The 21,509-nt window shown below is 41.7% G+C and overlaps 1 protein-coding gene across 2 annotated transcripts in view; it reads right to left on the bottom strand.

The window, feature by feature from the left end:
- PIK3C2G (phosphatidylinositol-4-phosphate 3-kinase catalytic subunit type 2 gamma) overlaps positions 1 to 21,509 on the bottom strand; it is a 305,535-nt gene that overhangs the window by 252,344 nt on the left and 31,682 nt on the right. For both annotated transcript variants that reach the window (XM_065567969.1, XM_065567972.1), the window contains exons 7-8: positions 13,514 to 13,584; positions 9,034 to 9,097 (exon numbers count right to left, since the gene is read on the bottom strand). In XM_065567969.1, coding sequence (XP_065424041.1) covers positions 9,034 to 9,097; positions 13,514 to 13,584 — 135 coding nt within the window. The remainder of the gene's footprint in view (positions 1 to 9,033; positions 9,098 to 13,513; positions 13,585 to 21,509) is intronic.

The following is a 21,509-nucleotide window of genomic DNA, read 5'->3' as shown; positions in this document are numbered from 1 at the left end:
GCAGACCACCGAGGAGTAGCAAAGTCTTCAAGACAGCAGGCGCGAAACTCTATATGCCTTACATGATTCCTATAGAGCAGGGTGAAACTTTCCTAATGAAATCTTTAACAAGCTAGGTATCACCTGCTTCGGTGTTTGGTTACATACCTGAAAGAGTCAGGCCAGTTTCACCAAAGGTTTTGTGGAGGTCTAAGAACCTTTTGACCTATCCAAGCTAAGCTTCTTGGACTAATTCCTTGTTTTGATTGAAAACTGTGACCAATTTAGCCTCTAAAATTGATTTTAAGGCAAAACATGGTGGTTTAGCTGGGTTTCATAAAAAAAAAAAAAAAAACACAAATTCTGAACAAACAAGTTCTGTGGGATCTTGAACCAGATAACTTGGAAACTTCAAAAGCTTTTCAGGAACCCTCAGAGTTCTCATCACTTTTTATCTCCTACTCATATCAGTGGGCCATTCTGCAGGGCCATGTTCCTCCTTTCTAGAAGTACTGACTCCTTAGAATAACTACTTCTGACACATGGATAGTACATTGAGTATTTTGCAACCTATTTTTCTCCAAAAAAATTATATTTCCAATCTATTAAATGTTCATGAAGATAAAGTCCAGACTTTTAAAATATTGTATTTTACAAGCCCATTGGCCAAATTACACTGTCTTTTACATAAACTGAGTTGTTCCAGATATATGATGTGTATTTAAGAATTTGTGACCCAAAAGAGTATATCATCCTTGAGTGGGTATCTGATGGAAGCTACTTATGCATGAAATGTCACCTGATAGAACTCATGGCAGAGATTAGAGAGATTAGAGATGCTGCTGGAGTTGATGGAATTCAGTTGGGAATTTGAAGGCATAATACAGAACAGGAGAGAGGAGGTGGTACAGACAACTCAAGATTTGCGGACACCTTCCAAACAAAAGTTTCTGGAGGATGGACTGCAAGAAGAGCAGAGTGATCCATGGAAGAATGTGACCATGAGGACAAGGTAGAGATTCAGCTAGTGGTGATGAAATTGAGTTGGGTAACAGGTTTGCTGCCCTAGGGAATGAGGAGACAGGTAGAAGATACAGTGGCAAGGAAGAAGAGAGGTAGAGATGACAGAGAAAACCAGAAACTGGAGTTTAAGGAAAAGTGAGGATGATGTATAGGGGACTGTGACACAGAACACAAGACAGATTTATTCCAACACCAGGATGAGACAGGTCTATGTGGTTGGGGACTCCATACTCAGAAGAATCAACAGGTCTCTCACCAGACCAGATCCAGAGGAGAGTATGCGGTCTGCCAGGACCAAGGATACTAGGTGTGGACGTGAAGCTGATGATAACATGGATAAGTCCACGGATTGTGCTGCATGTTGGGACGAATTACATTGCTAGATTCCCCCTAGAATGACTCAAGGATGAGTATACTCAGCTGGGTAAGGTGCTTAAAGAGGAGGAAACCTCAGGTGATTTTCAGCTGAATTCTTCTGGTCCCTAGAGAAGGAGGGTGAAGGCATGACAAGATAATGATAATCAACAGATGGCTCAAGGATTGGTTCTATGAAGAAGGTTTTGGGATGATTGACCATTGGAAGATAGTAACAGAAAGAAGAGACTCTTCTCAACTGATGGACTCCACTTGAGTATTAAACTTTTGGGACCAAGGCTGGCATGATAGATAAGAAGGGCTTTTAACTAGGAGATGAGAGGAGAAGGTTGGGAGAGACTCATGAAATCTTCACGACTGGGTTTCAATACACAGGAGGAAGAAAATCAGCTAAATTAAGATATAATAAAGGACAATGAAACATCACAACGTAAGTATTGACAGCACAGAGAAAAAATTACAAATATTGAGTGGAGTGGTAGACAAGTAGTTGTTACAGTTAGTGAAAGGATTATATCTAATCCAAATAGAAAACTGGGTGAGGTACTAGAGAAACAATGGAAATGTTTGTACACTAATGTGAGAAGTGTAAATTAAATGGAGGAACTGGAACTACTGGGGCAGGGTCTTTCCCACATGCTCAGGGTCTTTCCCACATGCTGTAACTGATCACCATATTTGGGGTTGGGAAGGAATTTTCCCCTGGGTCAGATTGGCAGAGACCCTGGGGATTTTTCACCTTCCTCTGCAGCATGGGGCACAGGTCACTTGCAGGTTTAAACTAGTGTAAATGGTGACTTCTCTGTAACTTGAAGTCTTTAAACCATGATTTGAGGACTTCAGAAAATCAGCTAGAGATTAGGGGTCTATTATAGGAGTGGGTGGGTAAGGTTCTGTGATCTGCAAAGTGCTGGAGGTCAGACTAGATGATGATGATGGTCCCTTCTGACCTTAAAGTCCATGAGGAGGTCAAACCAGGTATTACAGGGATTTCAGAAACCTGGTGAAAAGCACTCATAACTGGAATACAGGTACTGAAGGGTATGTGCTGCTTAGGACCGATAGGAATAAAGGTAAAGTTGATAGGATAGTGTTGTACATCAGTGAAAACCTGTTTGGGTCAAAATCTCTTCAAATATTATTAGAAAGATCAGTACTATTGGAAATTTTGTTATAATGGGAGACTAACATATTGGATATAGATTGAAGAATAAATGCTACTAATTATTTATTCCTGGAAGTGATAGATGTCAGTTTCCTTCAAATTGCCACTGAATCAACAAGAAATGATGTAATTTATTTTAGACTTGGTTTTGTTAAGTTGTGAACACATCATAGAAGGTCATAGGAAGTAATCTTGAATCAAGTGATGATGAGTTGATTCAGTTTAAATTAAATGGAAGGATAATCAAAACCAGGTCATCAACTATGATTTTTTTACTTCAAAGGGGCAGACTTTGGGAAATGAAAGGCATTAGTTGAAGTCAACTGCACTAAAGAGCTCAGGAACTTAAATGTGGAGGAGTCTTGGAATTTCTTCAAATCAAAAGTGAAAAAAATTTGCATCACAAGCAAGGGGGAAAAACTTGTAGGGAAAGGCTCCATACACAGATAGATGAATAACCTCCGCAAAAAGGTTATTAGGAGTAAGCAGAGAGCCTAGAGGGAATGGAAAAGGGGGCAGATCAGCAAAGAAAACTACATTGTGGAGATTAGAAAATGTAGGAATAAAATGAGAACTGCAAAAAGTTAAGATGAAATAGATCTCGCCAAGGAAATTAAAATAAATAACAAGAGGTTCAGTAGTTTAATAAATAGAGAGAGAATAAGGAAGGATGAGGTTGGACCACTATGCAGTGTGGATGGGAAGAAGATTAAAGATAATCTAGGTATGGCACAAAAACTAAATAAATAAATTGCCTCTGTTTTCAATAAGGATAATATAGAACATGTGCAGGAAGGCAATATGGCTCATGGGAATGAGTGTCTAGAAATAAAAAACGTATTTCATCTGAGGTGAAACAAAAATGTAAGAGTTTAATACACTCAAATCGGGATAAAGGAATAATTTACATCCCAGAATACTGAAAGAACGAACACATGAAATTGCTGGTCTGGGAATAAGGATTTTTAATACGGCTGTATATTCAGATGTATTAATATCATATGACTGGAGAATAGCTAATGTTGAACCTATACTTAAGAAAAGGAAAGTGATTTGGGCAATTAAAAACTTATTAGTCTAAATCTCAGTCGTATGCAAGGCTTTAGAACAAAATATGAAGGAAACAATTAAATTAATGGGATAAACAAAAAGGAGGACATAATGCAATGAGGGTTTACCAAAGTTAAAAGATGAGTTTGGCACAATCTCTCTCTCTTTGAGAAGAGAGCTGAATTTTTAAAGATAATAGAAATTATTATCAGGGGGTGTGGGTTGATCACAGGATTACTATGAACCACCTATGTGATGAGGCTGTGAAAAAGACAAAGGCGATCCTAGGAAGAGCGAGGCAAGTCATTTCCAGGAGAGAGAGAAAAATATTAATGCCATTTTACAAGGCATTGGTAAGACGTCATTTTGAATACAGTGTGCAAATCTGGTCATCCATGTTCAAGAAAGATAAATTTAAACTGAGACAGGTGCAGCGAAGAGCTATTAGGATGATCCAGGGAATAGAGGAACTAGTTTAACAGGAGATTGGAAGAGCTTGACTTGTTTACTATTGCAAAAAGAAGACAGAGGGGATATGGTTGCTCTATACAAATACATCCGGGATAAATACCAAGGATGGTGAAGAGCTATTTAAAGCTAAGAGGCAATGATGGCACAAGAACAAATGGGTATAAACAGGTCATGAACAAATTCTGGCTGGAAATGCGAAGAATGTTTCTAACCATCAGAGGGGTGAGATTCAGGAATAGCCTCCCAGTAGGAGGTGGGAGGGCAAAACAACTTGCGGAGAGAGCTGGACAAATTTATTAACGTGATTTTATGATGGGGTTGCTTGTAATGGTCAGGCACAGGGCTCAGCAGCCCTGGGGCTCACTTCTAGTTAACATGTTTTGTTCCTAAAAGCTCATTGTTCAGGATTACAACCAGCCCCCTGCAGGGTCAGGAAGGGATTTCCCCTCCCTCAGTGTATTCTCATTTTGTTTGTTTTATGTCCTTCCTCTGAAGCATCAGGGATGGCCATGGCTGGAGATGGGGCACTTGAAGGGGGAGCAGGGCTCTGGGGTTGGTGCCATCAGTCTCTCTCTCAGGAGCTTGATTGCCTAGTTCTTGCCCACATGCTGTGGATCTAACTCATCACCATATGTGGGGCTGGGAAGGAATTTTCCACCAGGTCAGATAGGCAGTGACCGTACGTGTTTATTTTGCCTTCCTCTGCAGTTTGTGGTGCGGGTCATTTGCCAGGATTACCTGGGTATATTTCAGATAGTCATTTACTTGCCATTGTGGGGGCTTCGGGCACTGGTGCTCCTTCCTACTCTCTGTCTGTGGCACACAACAGTCTAGTCTCCTGTGGGCTGTAATATGGTGGTCTAATATTGGTTGTTGGCTTTAGTGCTGTGTGGTGTTGGTGGCCTGTGATATTCAGGCAGTCAGACTAGATGATCTGGTCATCCCTTCTGGCTTTAAACTCCATGACTCCAGGAATCTAAAAGGGGATCTCTGTAAATACTACATACTCTATATTGGGGAGAATATTTAAAATAATTTCCATGGATTCCTTCTTTATTTGTACTACTGACTACCTTAAAGACTGAAATACATTCCCTGAGCAAGCAAAAACTCTCCTCCTAAAATATTCTCTATGCCTCGGCACTGATAACATTCCTTTCAGTGAGCTACAGTGTGTTAATGTGCTGATAAAGTTATTTTTGTAACTCATCCATTTCTATGACTGAAAGAGAAAAACTGCCCCTAAGATGAACTTTTTTATTTCTAAGCTGAAAGTCTGTAACTGAACTGTAACAAGAAGGTTAATATCTATCATTAATAGAAATAAATAAATATATTGGGATAACTGTATCCTAACTCCACTGACTTAATTAGAGCAGGGATATATTAGGCACACTCACAGAATTTTGAAAAATAAAACGAAAACACTTTTTAAAAGGATTGAAGGGGAAGGAGATTGATTGTGGTTGTTTGTGTTCTCTAATAAACTTTGGAGCTTCTTTCAGTCTTAAATTGATCCATCACTTTCTAACCTGTCCCTTTATAAATTATTGCATTTTCCTTTCTTCCTCCTTTCCCCTCCCACCATCATGTTGATTTTTAAATTAAATGCTTGCAGATTTTCCTCTCTGTATGTACAGGGTACACATAACTATACTGGCGGGAGCTGCTAAAATGGGACAGCTTTGTCACCACCTTAACAATGACAAAGCCAGAGGATTATGTGGGCTTTTTTATTGTACGGACCTGGAGAATATTACTATTTTTCTTTTCCACATGTGGATATGGATTTGTAACACAAGGGACTTTATCTCTACAGACACACGCACACACAGGAGTTTTCAGAGTAATACATTATCATTGCAGACACACAAGGCTAATCCATGAATAGGGTGATGGCTATGCTTCCTGTGGAGGAAAAATATCTTCTTTAACGTTTTCAGAATACATTGTGGATTCCTATAAAAAGGCATGTTGGAAAGTTTTGAAGAGTATTTGCATTTCCATGATATAATGTGCCGTTAAGTGTGAAGCAAGAAATGTTATAATTAGGTATGGTTTATGGACTTGGTACTCCCAAGGCATTGATCTTATTGCCTTAAAGGACAAAGATATGAAAAATATTTTAAACTAGATATGACTGATGATAGATTTTTCTCTCATCATCTCTCTTTCCAGACAGACATTTAATACCTGGAGAGTCTTCCCTTTCCAGATATAGATATATCACATTGATTTAGCCTTAATGGACTGAACAGAGAAAGACTTATTTTTCTATAGCTATTTTGGGAGGTTTTTGTTCTGAATGTCCTAAAATTCAGGAGGAATTAAAGTCAACATAATGTACATGTTTTATTTACTGAAAATATTTAAATACTACTATTTAACACTATATCTTTTGGAGGATATTTTGATGTTTAAATTATTTTTATAATTAAAACACCATCCCACTGTGGAACATCCCCTTTATGAAAAGTTAAACAAAAGTTTCTTTACAGGCTTACAAGAGATGATTGGGGCGATTAGAATGGCTAACATTCAGGGCATTAATTCTGTGGAAATGCTCCATACATGTTTGGTCAAACTGTATCTCTTGTGCCAAAAATGTCATACTTTTATCTCTGATTTTCATTTTGTAATAGCAGCAACCACCATCTAGCTTGTAGGGCATTTACTGTACATTAATAATAGCGAGGGCTACAGTTCTGCCATGGATCTCACTCATGGATTCCATGTCTTTTAAGTTTTTCAACAAATACCCATGACTTATGGGGTTTGAAGATGTGGGTATGTAAATGGCTGAAACAAATTTACTAAGGACCTGGAGATCTCCCACCTTAAAACCAGAGCTGGAGGACAGACTAAGATCTGAGTTCAGCAAAGCACTTAGGTACTTGCTTAACATTAAGCATGTGGTTAAGTCCCACTGGCTTAAAGTTAAGTGCTCTACTGAACATGGAGGGACTTACCCTCCTAACTTCCTACACTGCTGCAAGCTAAACAGGCAGATTCCATGACCACTTCATAACTTTTTCAGGACAACTACCATAACAATTAATTCTAATAATAATAGTTTTTATGTGCATGGAAAATTTCACACACATCTCAATTCTCTGCTGTGTTACAGTGGAGTTACAACTGGCATAAAACTGGTGCAATACAGTGAAGAATAAAGACAACACCACTGTAGGTTCAGGAAAGGATTGTGAACTCAACAAGGCACAAACTTAGGCCCTGATCCTGAGGTAAACTCTATGGCCATATCAACACTGCAAAAAAAATGGGTGTATTTTTAACATCTGTTAACTAACTCATGCTAAAATTTAAGAATGAGTTTACGCTAGGATAAACTACAAATATTTGTAGACTGCAACAAATGACTGCGTGATGTCCAGATTAGTCTTTAGGTTTGATTAGCCTTTGATTGCCAGGAACTCCAGGTGAAAATCTTAAGAGAAGGGATGTCCCAGGGATTTTATATAGGTGCAGAGGTTTGCCTATGTGGTATATATTGCAGGATATGTAGCTTGGAGTGCAGTTAATTGTGTGATTAATGTTTTGCACAGCTCCTTTCCAGTTTAGAACCTTTTTTGCTTTGGTCCCAATACTGCAAGCACACATGTATAACTGAGCTCAATGGAACTTCTCACATAAATAAAAGTCTAAGAGGCTGCAGTATTGGGGTCTCAGACCACAGTCCTGTAAACACTTAGACATGTGCCTAACTTCGCAAACATAAGTAGTTCCACTGAGTTCAAAGGAACACTGCTCACATGTGTCAAGTTAAGCAAATGCCTATGTGTTTTCAGGATCAGGGCCTTAGTTTAAAATTGCTGTGTAGTTTTGGTCCTGAATTGCTGATCTATGTCCCATGGTCACCAAGACTTGGAATGCCATTATGGGGCTGCATTGCACATATCCCCTTGTGCTAAAACACAGCCCAGGCTGTAACTGAACAGATGATGGGGTCCCGCAAAAGAAAAGTCTCAAGGATTTTCACAAAAAAGGTAAATTTTTTTGCAGGAATTTTTGGTAATTTTTCATAATTCAAAATGGAAATATCTACTGCACAAAAAAATCTTGAAAAACTGAAATCTGGGGTGGCGGGGGATTAGTACCCTGAAACAGGATGGAGATGTTTGGTTGTGGTTTTTTGTTTTGGGTTTTTTTCTGGCGCATAACCTTTTGCAAGAGAATTCCTTACTTTAACACAACTAGTTAAACTCTACTGCATCAAACTGTAATAGCTCCAAGCTGCTGCATGAGTATATTCTGTGATCTAACAAGGTCTTGTGCTTTCTTTCATTTCCCAAATCATAAATGAAAGAAGGAAGAACTAGTTTAACCAAAAATAAGATGAGTCTGCACCACCTCCAGAATCTCAGCTCAACCTATTATTTGTCTTCTTCATTCCCTCCCAGATTATCTGTCATTTAAGCATTCATCTTCATTTTGGGGTTAGATTCTGCCTACGGTTGGGAGTGAAAGGGTAAAATTAATCTTTTCTGGTGGCATTTACAGTTCAATTGGACCCCCCTCAAGTTTTATGTTTAAACCTGATCCTGAAAACTCTTAAACTCATGCCTGACTTTATGCATGTGATAGTACCACTGAAATACATGTTTAAGTGTTTGCAGAATTGGGGGGGAGGGGCAAATTTTGCAGACTCAAGTGATTATAATAAAACTAGATCCAAATATTTGGGTGCTAACTCAAAATGAGCCTTGGATCCTTTTGTTGTTCCCCAACACTAGGAAATCGTTACCATGAATGTTTTAATCTTGTAGCATTTATCATAATTTAGATGTCATTAATTTTAGTTTAAAATTTCCACGCCCTTTCCAAAACAGGTTAAACAGCTTTAAATAAGAGTCCTCTTTAATTCAGTTTCAGGCAGGTTAATCTAATAATTAGAGACTTTTCACAAGTAAGCTAATGCTTTTCTGGCAAAACAGGCGGAGAACAAATACCTCATTTTGCAATAGATATTCCACTTGACCTCCATATTTCATAATAAATGTAACAAGGTTCTTCCTGGAAATTAAAAAATAAATAAATCAACATTCAGTTAATGGTAGGTAGAAAAAGAAAGTGGGCATTATTTTTACCTCACACTATAAATCAGGAATAACTTCATTGGCCACGGTGATTTTACATTGGTGTAAATATGAATTCAGAATCAAGACAAGTGCTTATGTAGATTTCAAAGAATATTGGACCTGACACTTAACTACTCTTATGTAGTCACTTACCCTTCTAAAAAGTAGGTATAAAATGCCACCAGATTGGAATGGTAACATTTTAAATCTACTTTGTGCAAACATAAGTCCCCAATTCTGCAAGCCACTTAAGCATATGCTTAGCTTTAGGCAGTCGCTTAAGTCCCATTGACTGTGTGTGTTTAAAGTTAAGTGTGTGCTTAAATGCTTTTTTGAATAGAGATGGATTTAAGTGCTTTGCTGTCTAGGTCACAAAATAGGGTGGAAATTTATGGATCATCAAGCCCTATGTCTGCAAAACAACTCGAAATAATTCTGAATTTTATAAACTCTGAACCAGATCGTCAGTGTAGAAAAGTACATTTTTAAAAAGGGACAGTGTTGAAATAATAAATTTAAATAATTACTTATATTTCTAATATTTATACATTTAATTTTTTCAAATTATTTCAATTTCAATTATTTATCTTACTTTCTAACATTTATGTTGTAGCTTTACTTTTCTACTCCATTCAGTCTGGACTTGGGAAACTGATGTAACCCACATTAACCTAGTGTAAATCTCTATCCCCTGAGTCTGCTCCTGCCTCGATCCTGTAATTTATTTTGCTCATGTATATATCATGTTAGAACCAACATATATCCAGGGATCCAATAACATTAGCACATCAGGTAATATACAACAAACAGTTTTGCAACATAAGGCAGCAAAACGTGAGAATCACTCTCAGATGTTGATTTCTATTCAAACTTGTACATGATAATGCAGAGTAATATACTACATACACTACAGCATTCCATTTTTTAATTTCCTGACAGCTGAACTTCTTGTGGAGTGCTGCCAAGTTTCCTTTCCAAAAGACCATTTATTAATATGCTAATAAAAAACTGTATCTAACTACACCCATCAGGTTAACCAGCATGTTGTATTTAACGGCATCTTGATGTTGAGAAATATGGGCAAAAATTAGCCCTGGTTTAAGTGAATACAATTTCACTGCGCTCTGGCTGGCCAGGGAGAGCGGGGCCATGGCCGGGCTCACTGCCCTCCCCCTGGCACTCAGGCCGGCCGGGAAGAGCAGGGCCGCCCTCCCCCGGCACTCCGGCCGGCTGGGGAGAGCGGGGCCGCTGTGGGCTCACCGCCCTCCCCCGGCGCTCTGGCTGGTCGGGGAGAGCGGGGCCCTGGCCGGGCTCGCCACCCTCCCCCCAGCGCTCCGGCCACCGGGGAGAGTGGAGCCGCGGTGGGCTCGCTGCCCTCCCCCAGCGCTCCGGCCGGCCAGGGAGAGCGGGGCCGCGGCCGGGCTCGCTGCTCTCCCCCCGGCGCTCCGGCCAGCCGGGAAGAGTGGGGCCGCCCTCCCCCGGCACTCCGGCCAGCAGGGGAGAGCAGGGCCACCCTCCCCCGGCGTTCCGGCCGGCCGGGGAGAGCGGGGCCGCGGCCAGGCTCTCTGCCCTCCTCCCGGAGCTCCGGCCGGCTGGGGAGAGCGGGGCTGCTGTGGGCTCGCCACCCTGCCCCCAGCGCTCTGGCCGCCGGGGAGAGTGGAGCCGCGGCGGGCTCGCCGCCCTCCCCCTGGCGCTCCGGCCGACCGGGAAGAGCAGGGCCGCAGACGGGCTTGGCGCCCTCTCCTGCCGCACTCCCCGCCGGGGGGTGGGGGGGCGGGGCGGCGGGAGGCTTTTTTGCCTGTGGCGGCAAAAAAGCCAGAGCCAGCCCTGCCTCTCTGTGCCTCATTTTCCCATCTGTAAAATGGGAAATGTGATGTTTAACTTCCTTTATAAAGCACTTTGAGCGATATGGATGAAAAACACTACCAGATTTAACTATTATTATATAAGAGCTAAATATTCCTCACTCCTTCAAAAGTTGCTCAGTGAAAGTGGAGGGAGAGTTAGCTCTGTGGATATGGGGAAAGCAGTGGACGTGATATATCTTGATTTTAGAAAAGCTTTTGATACAGTCTCCCACAGTATTCTTGCCGGCAAGTTAAAAAAAGTATGGATTGGGTGAATGGACTACAAGGTGGATAGAAAGCTGGCTAGATCATCAGGCTCAATGGGTAGTGATCAACAGCTCAATGTCTAGTTGGCAGCCGGTATCAAGCGGAGTGCCCCAGGGGTTGGTCCTGGGGCCAGTTTTGTTCAACATCTTCATTGATGGGTGATGGGATGGATTGCATCCTCAGCAAGTTTGCGGATGACACTAAGATGGGGGGCGAGGTAGTTACGCTTGAGGGTAGGGATAGGGTCCAGAGTGACCTAGAGAAATTGGAGGATTGGGCCAAAAGAAATCTGATGAAGTTCAACAAGGACAAGTGCTGAGTTCTGCACTTAGGATGGAAGAATCCCATGCACTGCTACAGGCTGGGGACCTGATGGCTAAGCAGCAGTTCTGCAGAAAAGGACCTGGGGATTACAGTGGATGAGAAGCTATTGGGCTGCATTAGTAGGAGCATTGCCAGCAGATTGAGGGAAGTGATTATTCCCCTCTATTCAACAATGGTGAGGCCACGTCTGGAGTATTGCATCCAGTTTTGGGTCCCCCACTACAGAAAGGATGTGAACAACTTGGAGAGAGTCCAGCGAAGGGCAACAAAACTAATTAGGGAGTTGGGGCACATAATTTATGAGGAGCGGCTGAGAGAACTGGGCTTATTTAGTCTGCAGAAGAGAAGAGTGAGGGGGGATTTGATAGCAGCCTTCAAATACCTGAAGGGGGGTTCCAAAGAGGATGGAGCTAGGCTGTTCTCAGTGGTGGCAGATGACAGAACAAGCGGCAATGGTCTCAAGTTGCAGTGGGGGAGGTCTAGGTTGAATATTAGGAAAAACTATTTCACTAGGAGGGTGGTGAAGCACTGGAATGGGTTACCTAGGGAGCTGGTGGAATCTCCATCCTTAGAGGTTTTAAGGCCCGGCTTGACAAAGATCTAGCAGGGATGATTTAGTTGGGGTTGGTCCTGCTTTGAACAGGGGGTTGGACTAAATGACCTTCTGTAGTCTCTTTCAACCCTAATCTTCTATGAGAGATCTGGGTGTCCTTGACACATCAGCCCTAGAGCTATATCGAACCCTATTATAACTACCTTTGTTAAAATAGCACCTGGTTACAAAGACTATGTTATGAAGAGTGAAGCCATTACCACAGTATTTATATTGGTATTTGGCTCTGAAAAGTCTCTCTTTATGAGCAGCAGCACGAGAAAATTACAGCTCCTTCAATCCAGGGAACTTTGGAAAAAAGTGTGTGTGGGGGGGTGGGGGGGCGTGAATGTTTTCCTCCCAGCTGTAATTTTCAAGTTCTCCTGTTCATAAAAAGAGAATTTTAAGAGCCAAACACTGCTATAAATGTTGTATGATGATAATTTTTCTCTACATAACACCATTCTCATGGATTTGTAGTGAGTTGCTATTTTAACAAGGCTAGGTGTAACAGGGTTTAACTACACAGTTAACACTCATTGTGCTTGTAAAAAATGCTATAGATGGCAGAGAGCACTATAGCCAACTATACTGACATTATAAGGTGCACAGAAAGCCATTTTATTGCAAACTGGAGAAAATACAGTTTCTTTTATTTATGATAGAATCTATAATGAAAATGTCACATACATGCTCAACATTAAGGGACGGGAGAAAATATAGTTCAATAAAGCAGACCATTCTGCCAAACAACCAGTGAGGCCAGAAGTGGGGGGGAGGGAAACCTGTTGAGCTCATTTTACTTCACTTGCTGCAATCTCCAACCTTAGACAGAATTTAGCCAGAGCACAAGGGTTAAAACAACCTGGCTCTGCATGACTTCTAATGAACAGAGGAGCACAAGACATCAGCTTCTCTTTTCATCTCGAAGACAGTACTGTGATAAGAATCTGATGCACAGAAATGCTTTAATTGTTGGTCCAGTCACATGGCCTGGCTCAGGGTTTCTGTCACATGACAAAAATCAATATCTACTGACTTCAGTAATTACTGTCAGAAGCACCCCCAATAGCATCATGACCACTAACACAGTGATGCAACATTGGCTCAATACTGACTCATTGGAAGAAGTGGCATTTATTGAAAGGCCAGCAATGGTTCATGCTGCACCCTATGTTATCTTGGTAGTTCTCCCATCCATGTACAAACCAAAGCCTGGCTCTGCTTAGCTTATAAGTGTTGATGAAATCACAGCCCCAAGGCATCTAGGTGCTGATAGCAAATATATACGGTTATTAAGCGCAGCTACTAACATTCTTACCTGGACACCTTCCAAATATATGTATATTGTAGCAGCTGGTTCACATTAAACTGTCTTTGGTCATCTTCAAGCTGAAGAGAAAAGAACATATAAAGTGTTATATAATTGCTGGCATGAAGCAACTAAATGGTACAAATTTGTTTGGTGCTTCATAATGTCAGTATGTTCTTTCATTATTTTTGGTCCAATACTGATGAAAACCTTCCTCTCCTTGCCTACATGTTCTTGAGCCCTTAGATAAATTTTTGAAGCTGGTCACACCACCAACCTGACCTTGGAAAGTAAGAAGCTCATCTTGAGTAAAATCCTCATCATTTTTGAGCATTTTAAAATAAAGACTTGATTGCAAACAGAGAAGGGCTGAGGCCAGAACATTCCAATCCAGTTCTGGATTTTTAACACCCCCAGATTGAGGAAGAGTTTGGGTCAAGGTTATGGTTTCTTGCATGAGTTTAAAAAAAAAATAGGAGCCACTTGAAAAAATTCCTAGCTTGTCATAGATTTCAAGCACACCCAAGCTTCAGGATATTTCGATCTGAAATTGTGTTTGGTGCCCATCTTTCACATTAAGATTATATTTTGGTTACTCCAGGTTCTTGCCTATTTGACAGAGGAGAAATCCAAGCCCGTATCCTCAACCAGCAGTATAGGGAGAAGATATTCTCCCAGGAAAAGCCACTCCTGCATGCTACACCAAGTAGAAGACATTTCACGCTCCCACCCCACACCCCCACGCACACACCATCTGCTTCCTCCTCCTTTTAGGGAATACATTGGGGATCATAGTCATATGGGTGACATATGGGATGGGAGCCATATTTACTGATAAACAGGGTCAAAATCCACCATACTTTTGCAACCTCCCTAGAGAGAGACTTTTCCCCACCATCTTTACCTGGACACATTCTGCTGATCAGGCCACCCCACTACCCATCAGAGTTACTCTTTCTTCCAGCCCCATGAATGGCCTCCCACCTTCCTTTGATGCTTGAATTCTTGAATCTCTGCCTTTCAAGCAAAGTAGTTCCCAACATGCAGCCAGCAAGCAGCTATTGTCTATGTTCTGCACAGACAGCTCTGACTCACTGCTGAGTCCAGATCTCTGCTGACTATAGGGCCCTGAAGTATGCTGTGAAATAACTGTTGCTGTCCATAGTACCACAATGGAAACCAGGAGGCAAGTTAACTGAAACATCTTTATGTCTTTGATGATAATTAAGCAAGAATACAAAAGAAACAAAAGTAACAGTGAAGATACCTGACACCCAGTGCTTTATGGCTCCCCAACCGAACAGTTATCACTGGCAAACATGGGAGTAGTCATGCCATGTGAGCAATCATGCATAGCACTTGATAAGAGCTCAGAGATATGATATCAGACAGAATTGTAAGGAAGGAATGTGTAAGTCCCTCCCAAAGCCTGTATAATTACTGTACCAATGCGTAAAGCTCCTCTCCTCCCCCCACCCCTCCCCCGCCAACAAACCAACCCAAAACAGAGCAGTTAACATAAACCAAAAACATTGCTCAATGATGGCATTAAAGTGCGTTAACAATCTCCACTGCACAAAACCACAACCAAAGTTGTTAACAATGAGGGTCCATCCTCACCCTGTTAACTGCAGGGGATCAAAACCCACTGAAGTATCTCGCAATAGAAGTACATGGAAATGCTCTACTGAGCTTGTCAAGCAGCACCACAGCATTACGATTCTGACCTCAGCACAATAGACTGTGGCACAGTCTCAATTCACCTTCTGGCTCCCCTCTGTTCCATTATATGCAAGCTTCTAGCACCACAAATTTCCCAGGCCTGCTGGGAATCAAGAGCAGCGTGCACATGGTTGAAATCAGGTTGCCTATACAAACTTTGGAAAGCAGTTGTGTCCTCTGTCCACTCAAAGTAGTCCCCTTTAGCCTCACATAAGTTATGTAAAGCATAGCATGCCACAATAATCAGAACCATGTTGGCAACCAGATGGGTCCAGGGGCTTCACCAATGTGCTTTCAAATGCTCAAAGATGCACTCCACCACCATTCTGCAGCTACTCAGCCTGTAGGTGAATTCCCTTTTTCTTGGGTTGGCAGTTTTGGGGTAAGGCTCCATGAGCCACAGTATGAGAAGATATGCAGGGTCCCCTAAAATCAGTGCTGGCACAAAAACACTGTATAGTCTCACCTCATTTTGGGGGGAATAAATTCCCTTATTTCCCTCTGCAGCACAACCTCGATCTCCTGAGCACTCTGACATCATGGACCTTTCTTGTATGCCTAACATTTGTGTTCATGAACTGACCCCTATGGTCCTCTAAGCCTTGGAGAACCAGTGAATAGTAGCCTTTGTGGTTCATGCGTTTACTGGCCCCTTTCAAAGGGCAAAGTATAGGGAAGTGCGTTCCATCAATGACCCCTGCACAGTTCAGAAAACCCCTCTGAAAACCCAATTTCAAGGACTTAGGTAATGGCAACCACCTGTGGGTGGATCTCAGTTCTAATAGCCTGGTAAACCTGTAGAACCACCACCCCGTCAGTTGATTTCTCAACCCCAAAGTGGTTGGCAACTGATTGGTAGCAGTCGGGTGTTGCCAGCTTCCAAAGGGCAATAGACACCCACTTCTGTACTGGTACAGGTTTCTGAAATTGAGGGGTGTGGTGCTGGAGGGTGGGTGCAAGCTTCTTGCCTAACTCGAGGAAGATCCTTCCTCGTTGTGAATTTCTGCAACCACTGGTCATCATTTCAGGTTTCCAATATGATGTGGTCGGTCCCACCACACTGTGCTGGTTCTCTGGGACCAAAAGTGGCAGTCCAACCATGGGCATACCACTGTGACCCTGGCATTCAAAACACGCTATATAGGTAGGTCCCTAGCAAATTCATGGTCCATTTTGGTCAATTTCACAGACATAGGATTTTAAAAATTGTAAATTTCATGAATTTAGCTATTTAAATCTGAAGTTTCACAGTGTTGTAATTGTAGGGTCCTGACCCAAAATGGAGTTGTGGGGGAGGGAGTCGCAAGATTATTGTAGGGGAGCTTGCAATACTGCTACCCTTACTTCTGCACTGCTGCTGGTGGCAACACTGCCTTCAGAGCTGGGCAGCTGGAGAGCAGCAGCTGCTGGCCAGGAGCTCAGCTCTGAAGGCAGAGCCGCCACCAGCAGCAGTGCAGAAGTAAGGGTGGCGTGGTATGGTATTGCCACCCTTACTTCTGTGCTGCGGCCTGCAGAGCTGGGCCCTCAGTCAGCAGCTGCCATTCTCCGGCCGCCCAGCTCTGAAGGCAGCAGCGCAGAAGCAAAGGTGGCAATACCATACCATGCCATCCTCACTTCTGCGCTGCTGCTGGTGGCGGCTCTGCCTTCAGAGCTGAGCTCCTGGCCGGCAGTTGCCCAGCTCTGAAGGCAGCATTGCCGCCAGCAGCAGTGCAGAAGTAAGGGTAGCAGTACAGCAACCCCCCCCAAAAAACTCCTTTTTGGATAAGGACTTCTACAGTGACAACACCGTGAAATGTCATGGTTAAATAGCTGAAATCGTGAAATTTATGATTTTTAAAATCCTATGTCCATGAAATTGACCAAAATGTGCATGAATTTGGTGAGGCCCTAGATATGAGGGTGCGCAGTATGTCTGAGGAAGGGCCCAACTCACCACCGGATGGGTCATACGAGAAGAAACTTAATAGCATGCAATACAGTAAGGCTGTGTCTGTTTAATTATAGCTTCCTCTGAGCCTGCTGCACTGGTTAACATTTCTGCCTGCAAGCAGAACCTATTCTTTTCTTATGTGAGTCCATTGTTGCAAGGATTCCCTAGGGCTGGAGGAGACCTTTGGTTCTGTGACTTATGCTAGCTCTACAGCTGTTAATGTTCTCAGCTGCCATTAGTAACTGGGGCCTGGATCTCTCACATTCATGTCAGTTATCATCAAGTACGGATCAATATATAATTTACTTGAATGTATTGTAAAAAGTGAGCCTATCTGGTGACTCCCTACTGTACATTATTGATAGTTTAGCGAATGCCTTGAGACAACAAATATTTTCTAACATCCTGATCACTACTAATTTATCTTCCAAGACTGTTATGAACTGCTTAAAATATCAAAGCTTAAAGATTACTTTGTTTGTTAGTAATAATTCTACCTGGTAGTTGTAACTATTTCTGCAGTGTTAAATGCCAAGAGCTGCACTTACTGTGTTCTTGGTCTATGTAGTGCACTGCAGTATATTAAGCCTAATTTAGACCTGTCAAATTAGAACAGCAAAGGAGCAGGCTTTTGCATATTAATGGAACAAAGATTTTTGCTCTGCTGCAGGATGAGGGCTGATTCAACATAGGACAATACTTCCATATCATTAGATCACTAAAAGTTTCTTAAACACGCAAAAAATATTTTGGGAAACAAAAAATGCATCTCTTACCATCAGGTACCAATGACTTCATTTTTCTCAATTTGTTAACATGTTTATTGTAACTACACATGCATTAACATAACACTTCTACTACAATGTTATCAGCATTGATGCTGGTACATTCCACTTTAGCAAAACTGATCTCCAGGGTTGGTAGCATTTGCCTGAAAATCCCTATATAGCAGGTGAGGATTCGATCCTGCTGGACTCCATCCCGCCCCCCCACCTCCAGATGCCAGGTACACGGGAAGGGCTTGCTAGAGAGAGGGAATAGCAGGTGTGGGCTGAGCACTCCTCAGAGAGAAACTCCGAAGGCAACTAAACTTGTGGTGGAGGCTTGGACTAGATTTTGTCCTGTCTCATTCGGAGATCTTTACATAAATAAAACCAAACCCCAACAAGGGGTAAGTTTTTCATCCATTACAGTTTACGTGGATGCATTTTGGAGCCACTGCTCAAACAATACTTTTTAATATCCTAAGTTGTGAAACACAAGATCAAAGAACAAATACAGCGTCCCATCCCCTGGAGTATTTTACCACTATTCTAAATTGGTTCATCATTTTGTGAGGAAAATACTGTACCTTCCCCACCCACATAAAATATTTGCCATTCTCAAGACCTCAAAGTGTAGCATACGCTACAAGATGATGAATTTGTTGCTATTTCACATGCAAAATTCCCACTGACATCAATGGGAATTTTTGTCCTGTGAGGCAATATAATTAGGCCTCAATATTTTTACAGCATAATCGTTAACTCTGTGGTCTCTACACAGGCTTTATTTGGAAGTCTAATGAGAATCTAACATCTAGAAAATTCAGGTACTAAAGGCTTTCATTCAAGAGAGTTGTGCCTGATAAAACTAATCTCTCAAAAAACAAAACCAAATTAAAGGTCATCCACTGGCTGAAAAAAACCCCTATGATTTCAAGTGAAAATCTGAGGCCACATTTCCTGCTTTTTCACTCCTTGGCTCAAGACAATTTCCTCTTTCCTTCTGAATACATCATAATAGAATACCAACTTCCTATGCAAGGAAAAAAATGCACCTTTACAAAAAGAAAAGTCTTTGGCTGCATTTACTAAACAATTTTGAATATTATTACTGGCCCTCTGAGGGATTATAGCATCCTTGATTTACAAATAAACTTGTCAGTTCACACTCACGCATACTCACTTCTCATTGTGCTAAACAAAACTTTCCTTTTCCCCTGTCTGCTGCTCTTAAGATTTCCTGCTTGTCTGTGTGTCTTATTGGCTTCCTTTCACTTAAATAGGCTTGATAAAGCTTTGGGGGGAGGGGGAGAACCGATTTTTAAGAGCTCTTCACCAGATGCATGAATCTTCAGAAAGTGGGTAGAAGGATCTTCTTCCTGTATTATGACATAGGCCTCAATATGAATCTAAACTCTTTCCCTCAAGTGGTTACTACTAAAATTATGGGACATCAGAGCACCTATTTGTTGCAAGGTAAACAAAATAGAGCAAATTTATCCCTGGAGTTGCATGCATTTATATTAGCTGTGAATTTGGTCTGAGGAGTCTAATGTCACAACATCTCTGGACTGCAAATGATTAGCTAACAATGTGAAATATGAACGCACAATGCTGGATCTGTTGCACCCTCCTACTTGCAGTGCACTGTTCCCATCACCTCTCAAAGACAACCTGCTGAACACACAATATGATCACTAACTCAGCTGGGCATCTAGGCTTGGGCACCTAGGAACGAGTTAAAGACCTGACAAATGAGAAGAAGAATCTGCCTGTCACCATAGGAAGTGTAGCCCTCAAGAAATACATTTATGAGCCATAAGCTATAGGTACAATTCTGCGTTTAGACTGATATGTCAGTTGAAAATGAATAGGTATGTGGTGGCTGGGCACAGATTTGGTATTGCCATATGCCTACCTGTATGTAAGTAGTACTGGTCAAGTGGTCATGCTGTCCAAGTATTATCCCATATCTACAAAAAACACTATCACCCTTCTTTGTATTTTCCTAAGGAAGATATCCTCTGGAACCATTTCCCTCTCTGTTGACATTTAAATGAATCAAGGTGGGAAGGCCAGTGGATTTTTCACTAGAACGATTTGGAATTTTTAGTCAACAATTTCATTTCTATGATTGCCAATTTTGTAATTAAGCAATAAGAATCACACATGCAGTGTATTTCTGAATAACTTGCGTCAGATTACACATAACCTTCACTTCCGCAACTCCATGACTATGCTACTATTTATTTCAAAGGGCAGTATTTAATTACCTAGTGGCTTTAAAATGACAGATTTTCCACACCTACCCTCTTTCCAGGCAGCTCACCATAATTCAGGATCCCAGAGCACTTTAGAAAAGTGACTTAAGTCTCAAATCTTCTGTGCAATAGGTAAGTATTGTTATAGCAGGAGCACTAGATGGTGCTCTTACATAGAGTCTTACATGTTTTTCTTTTTATTAGTGTGCAAACATGTTTTTAGCCTTCGAAGAAAATATATTGTTAGGTTTGTAAAGTAGATTCTCTTGGGGAGCTATGGCTAGTCCAAGGAAGTTTGCTCTATGTTGGAGCCCTTGTCTACACTACGGGAGGGGATGGATCTAAGTTACACAACTTCAGCTACATGAATAACGTAGCTGAAGTCGACATACTTAGATTGATTTACCGTGGTGTCTTCACTGCGGTGAGTCGACTGCTGCTGCTCCGCCATCAACTCTGCCTGAGCCTTTCGCGGCACTGGAGTACAGGAGTCGACGGGAGAGTGCTCGGGGGTCAATTTATCGCGTCTAGACTAGACACGATAAATCGATCCCCGCTGGATCGATCGCTGCCCGCCGATCTGGGGGGTAGCGTAGACATACCCTTAGTCTTTTTAAACAGAGTCAGTTCTTGGGGCAGGGTAGCTTCGTGGGAGCCAGGCATTGGTGATTGAGCTGAGATCTCTGAAAGAAGGAACTGTCTGCATATTTGTGACCACCTCTGTCCCAGGAGGTATAAATAAAGCAATCTGCTCTAAATATACCCTGACTCGGTGTCACTGATTCCTCCTACAACAGGAAGCCAAACTGCAAGACCCCGGACATCTGCTACAGCACAGCAGAAGGGATTGTGTGTGTGTGTGCACGCTGCTTACCCCACTCCATAAAAGCTTCACAAACCATCAATTCATTTTCTACAGATCACCTGACATCAGTGAGACGGTAATTATTTTTGGTCACCACTGATCTGAGCCAAATTTTAAATGGTGACTTGGTGATGAAAGCCTCTCTATCATATATTTCCTGTCTCCTGAACCATCAGTCCTTCTGCTATGAATGGACTCTCAATTACAGATACAGTATTTTCAATTGCTTGCAAAAAAAAAAACAACAACAACAACTTTTGCATACTCTGATAATGCAAAGTGTAAATAATTTGAACCTCTGCTGTACATGATAGCATTGTCTCCTGTGCTTTTATCTGTTAAAAGGTAAAGAAGTCAAAAGAAAATATATTTTAAAACATTTTATATTTTGCCTCACAGCTTTTTTTTTCTTTTTTTTAATATTGCAACTGATAATCACACAGAACCTGACAAATCTTAGAGG

Source organism: Chrysemys picta, chromosome 1, assembly GCF_011386835.1.
Source record: "Chrysemys picta bellii isolate R12L10 chromosome 1, ASM1138683v2, whole genome shotgun sequence".
NCBI classification, from domain to species: Eukaryota; Metazoa; Chordata; order Testudines; family Emydidae; genus Chrysemys; species Chrysemys picta.
The sequence above is the reverse complement of the archived record's forward strand: the minus strand, read 5'-3'. Positions and strand labels throughout refer to the sequence as shown.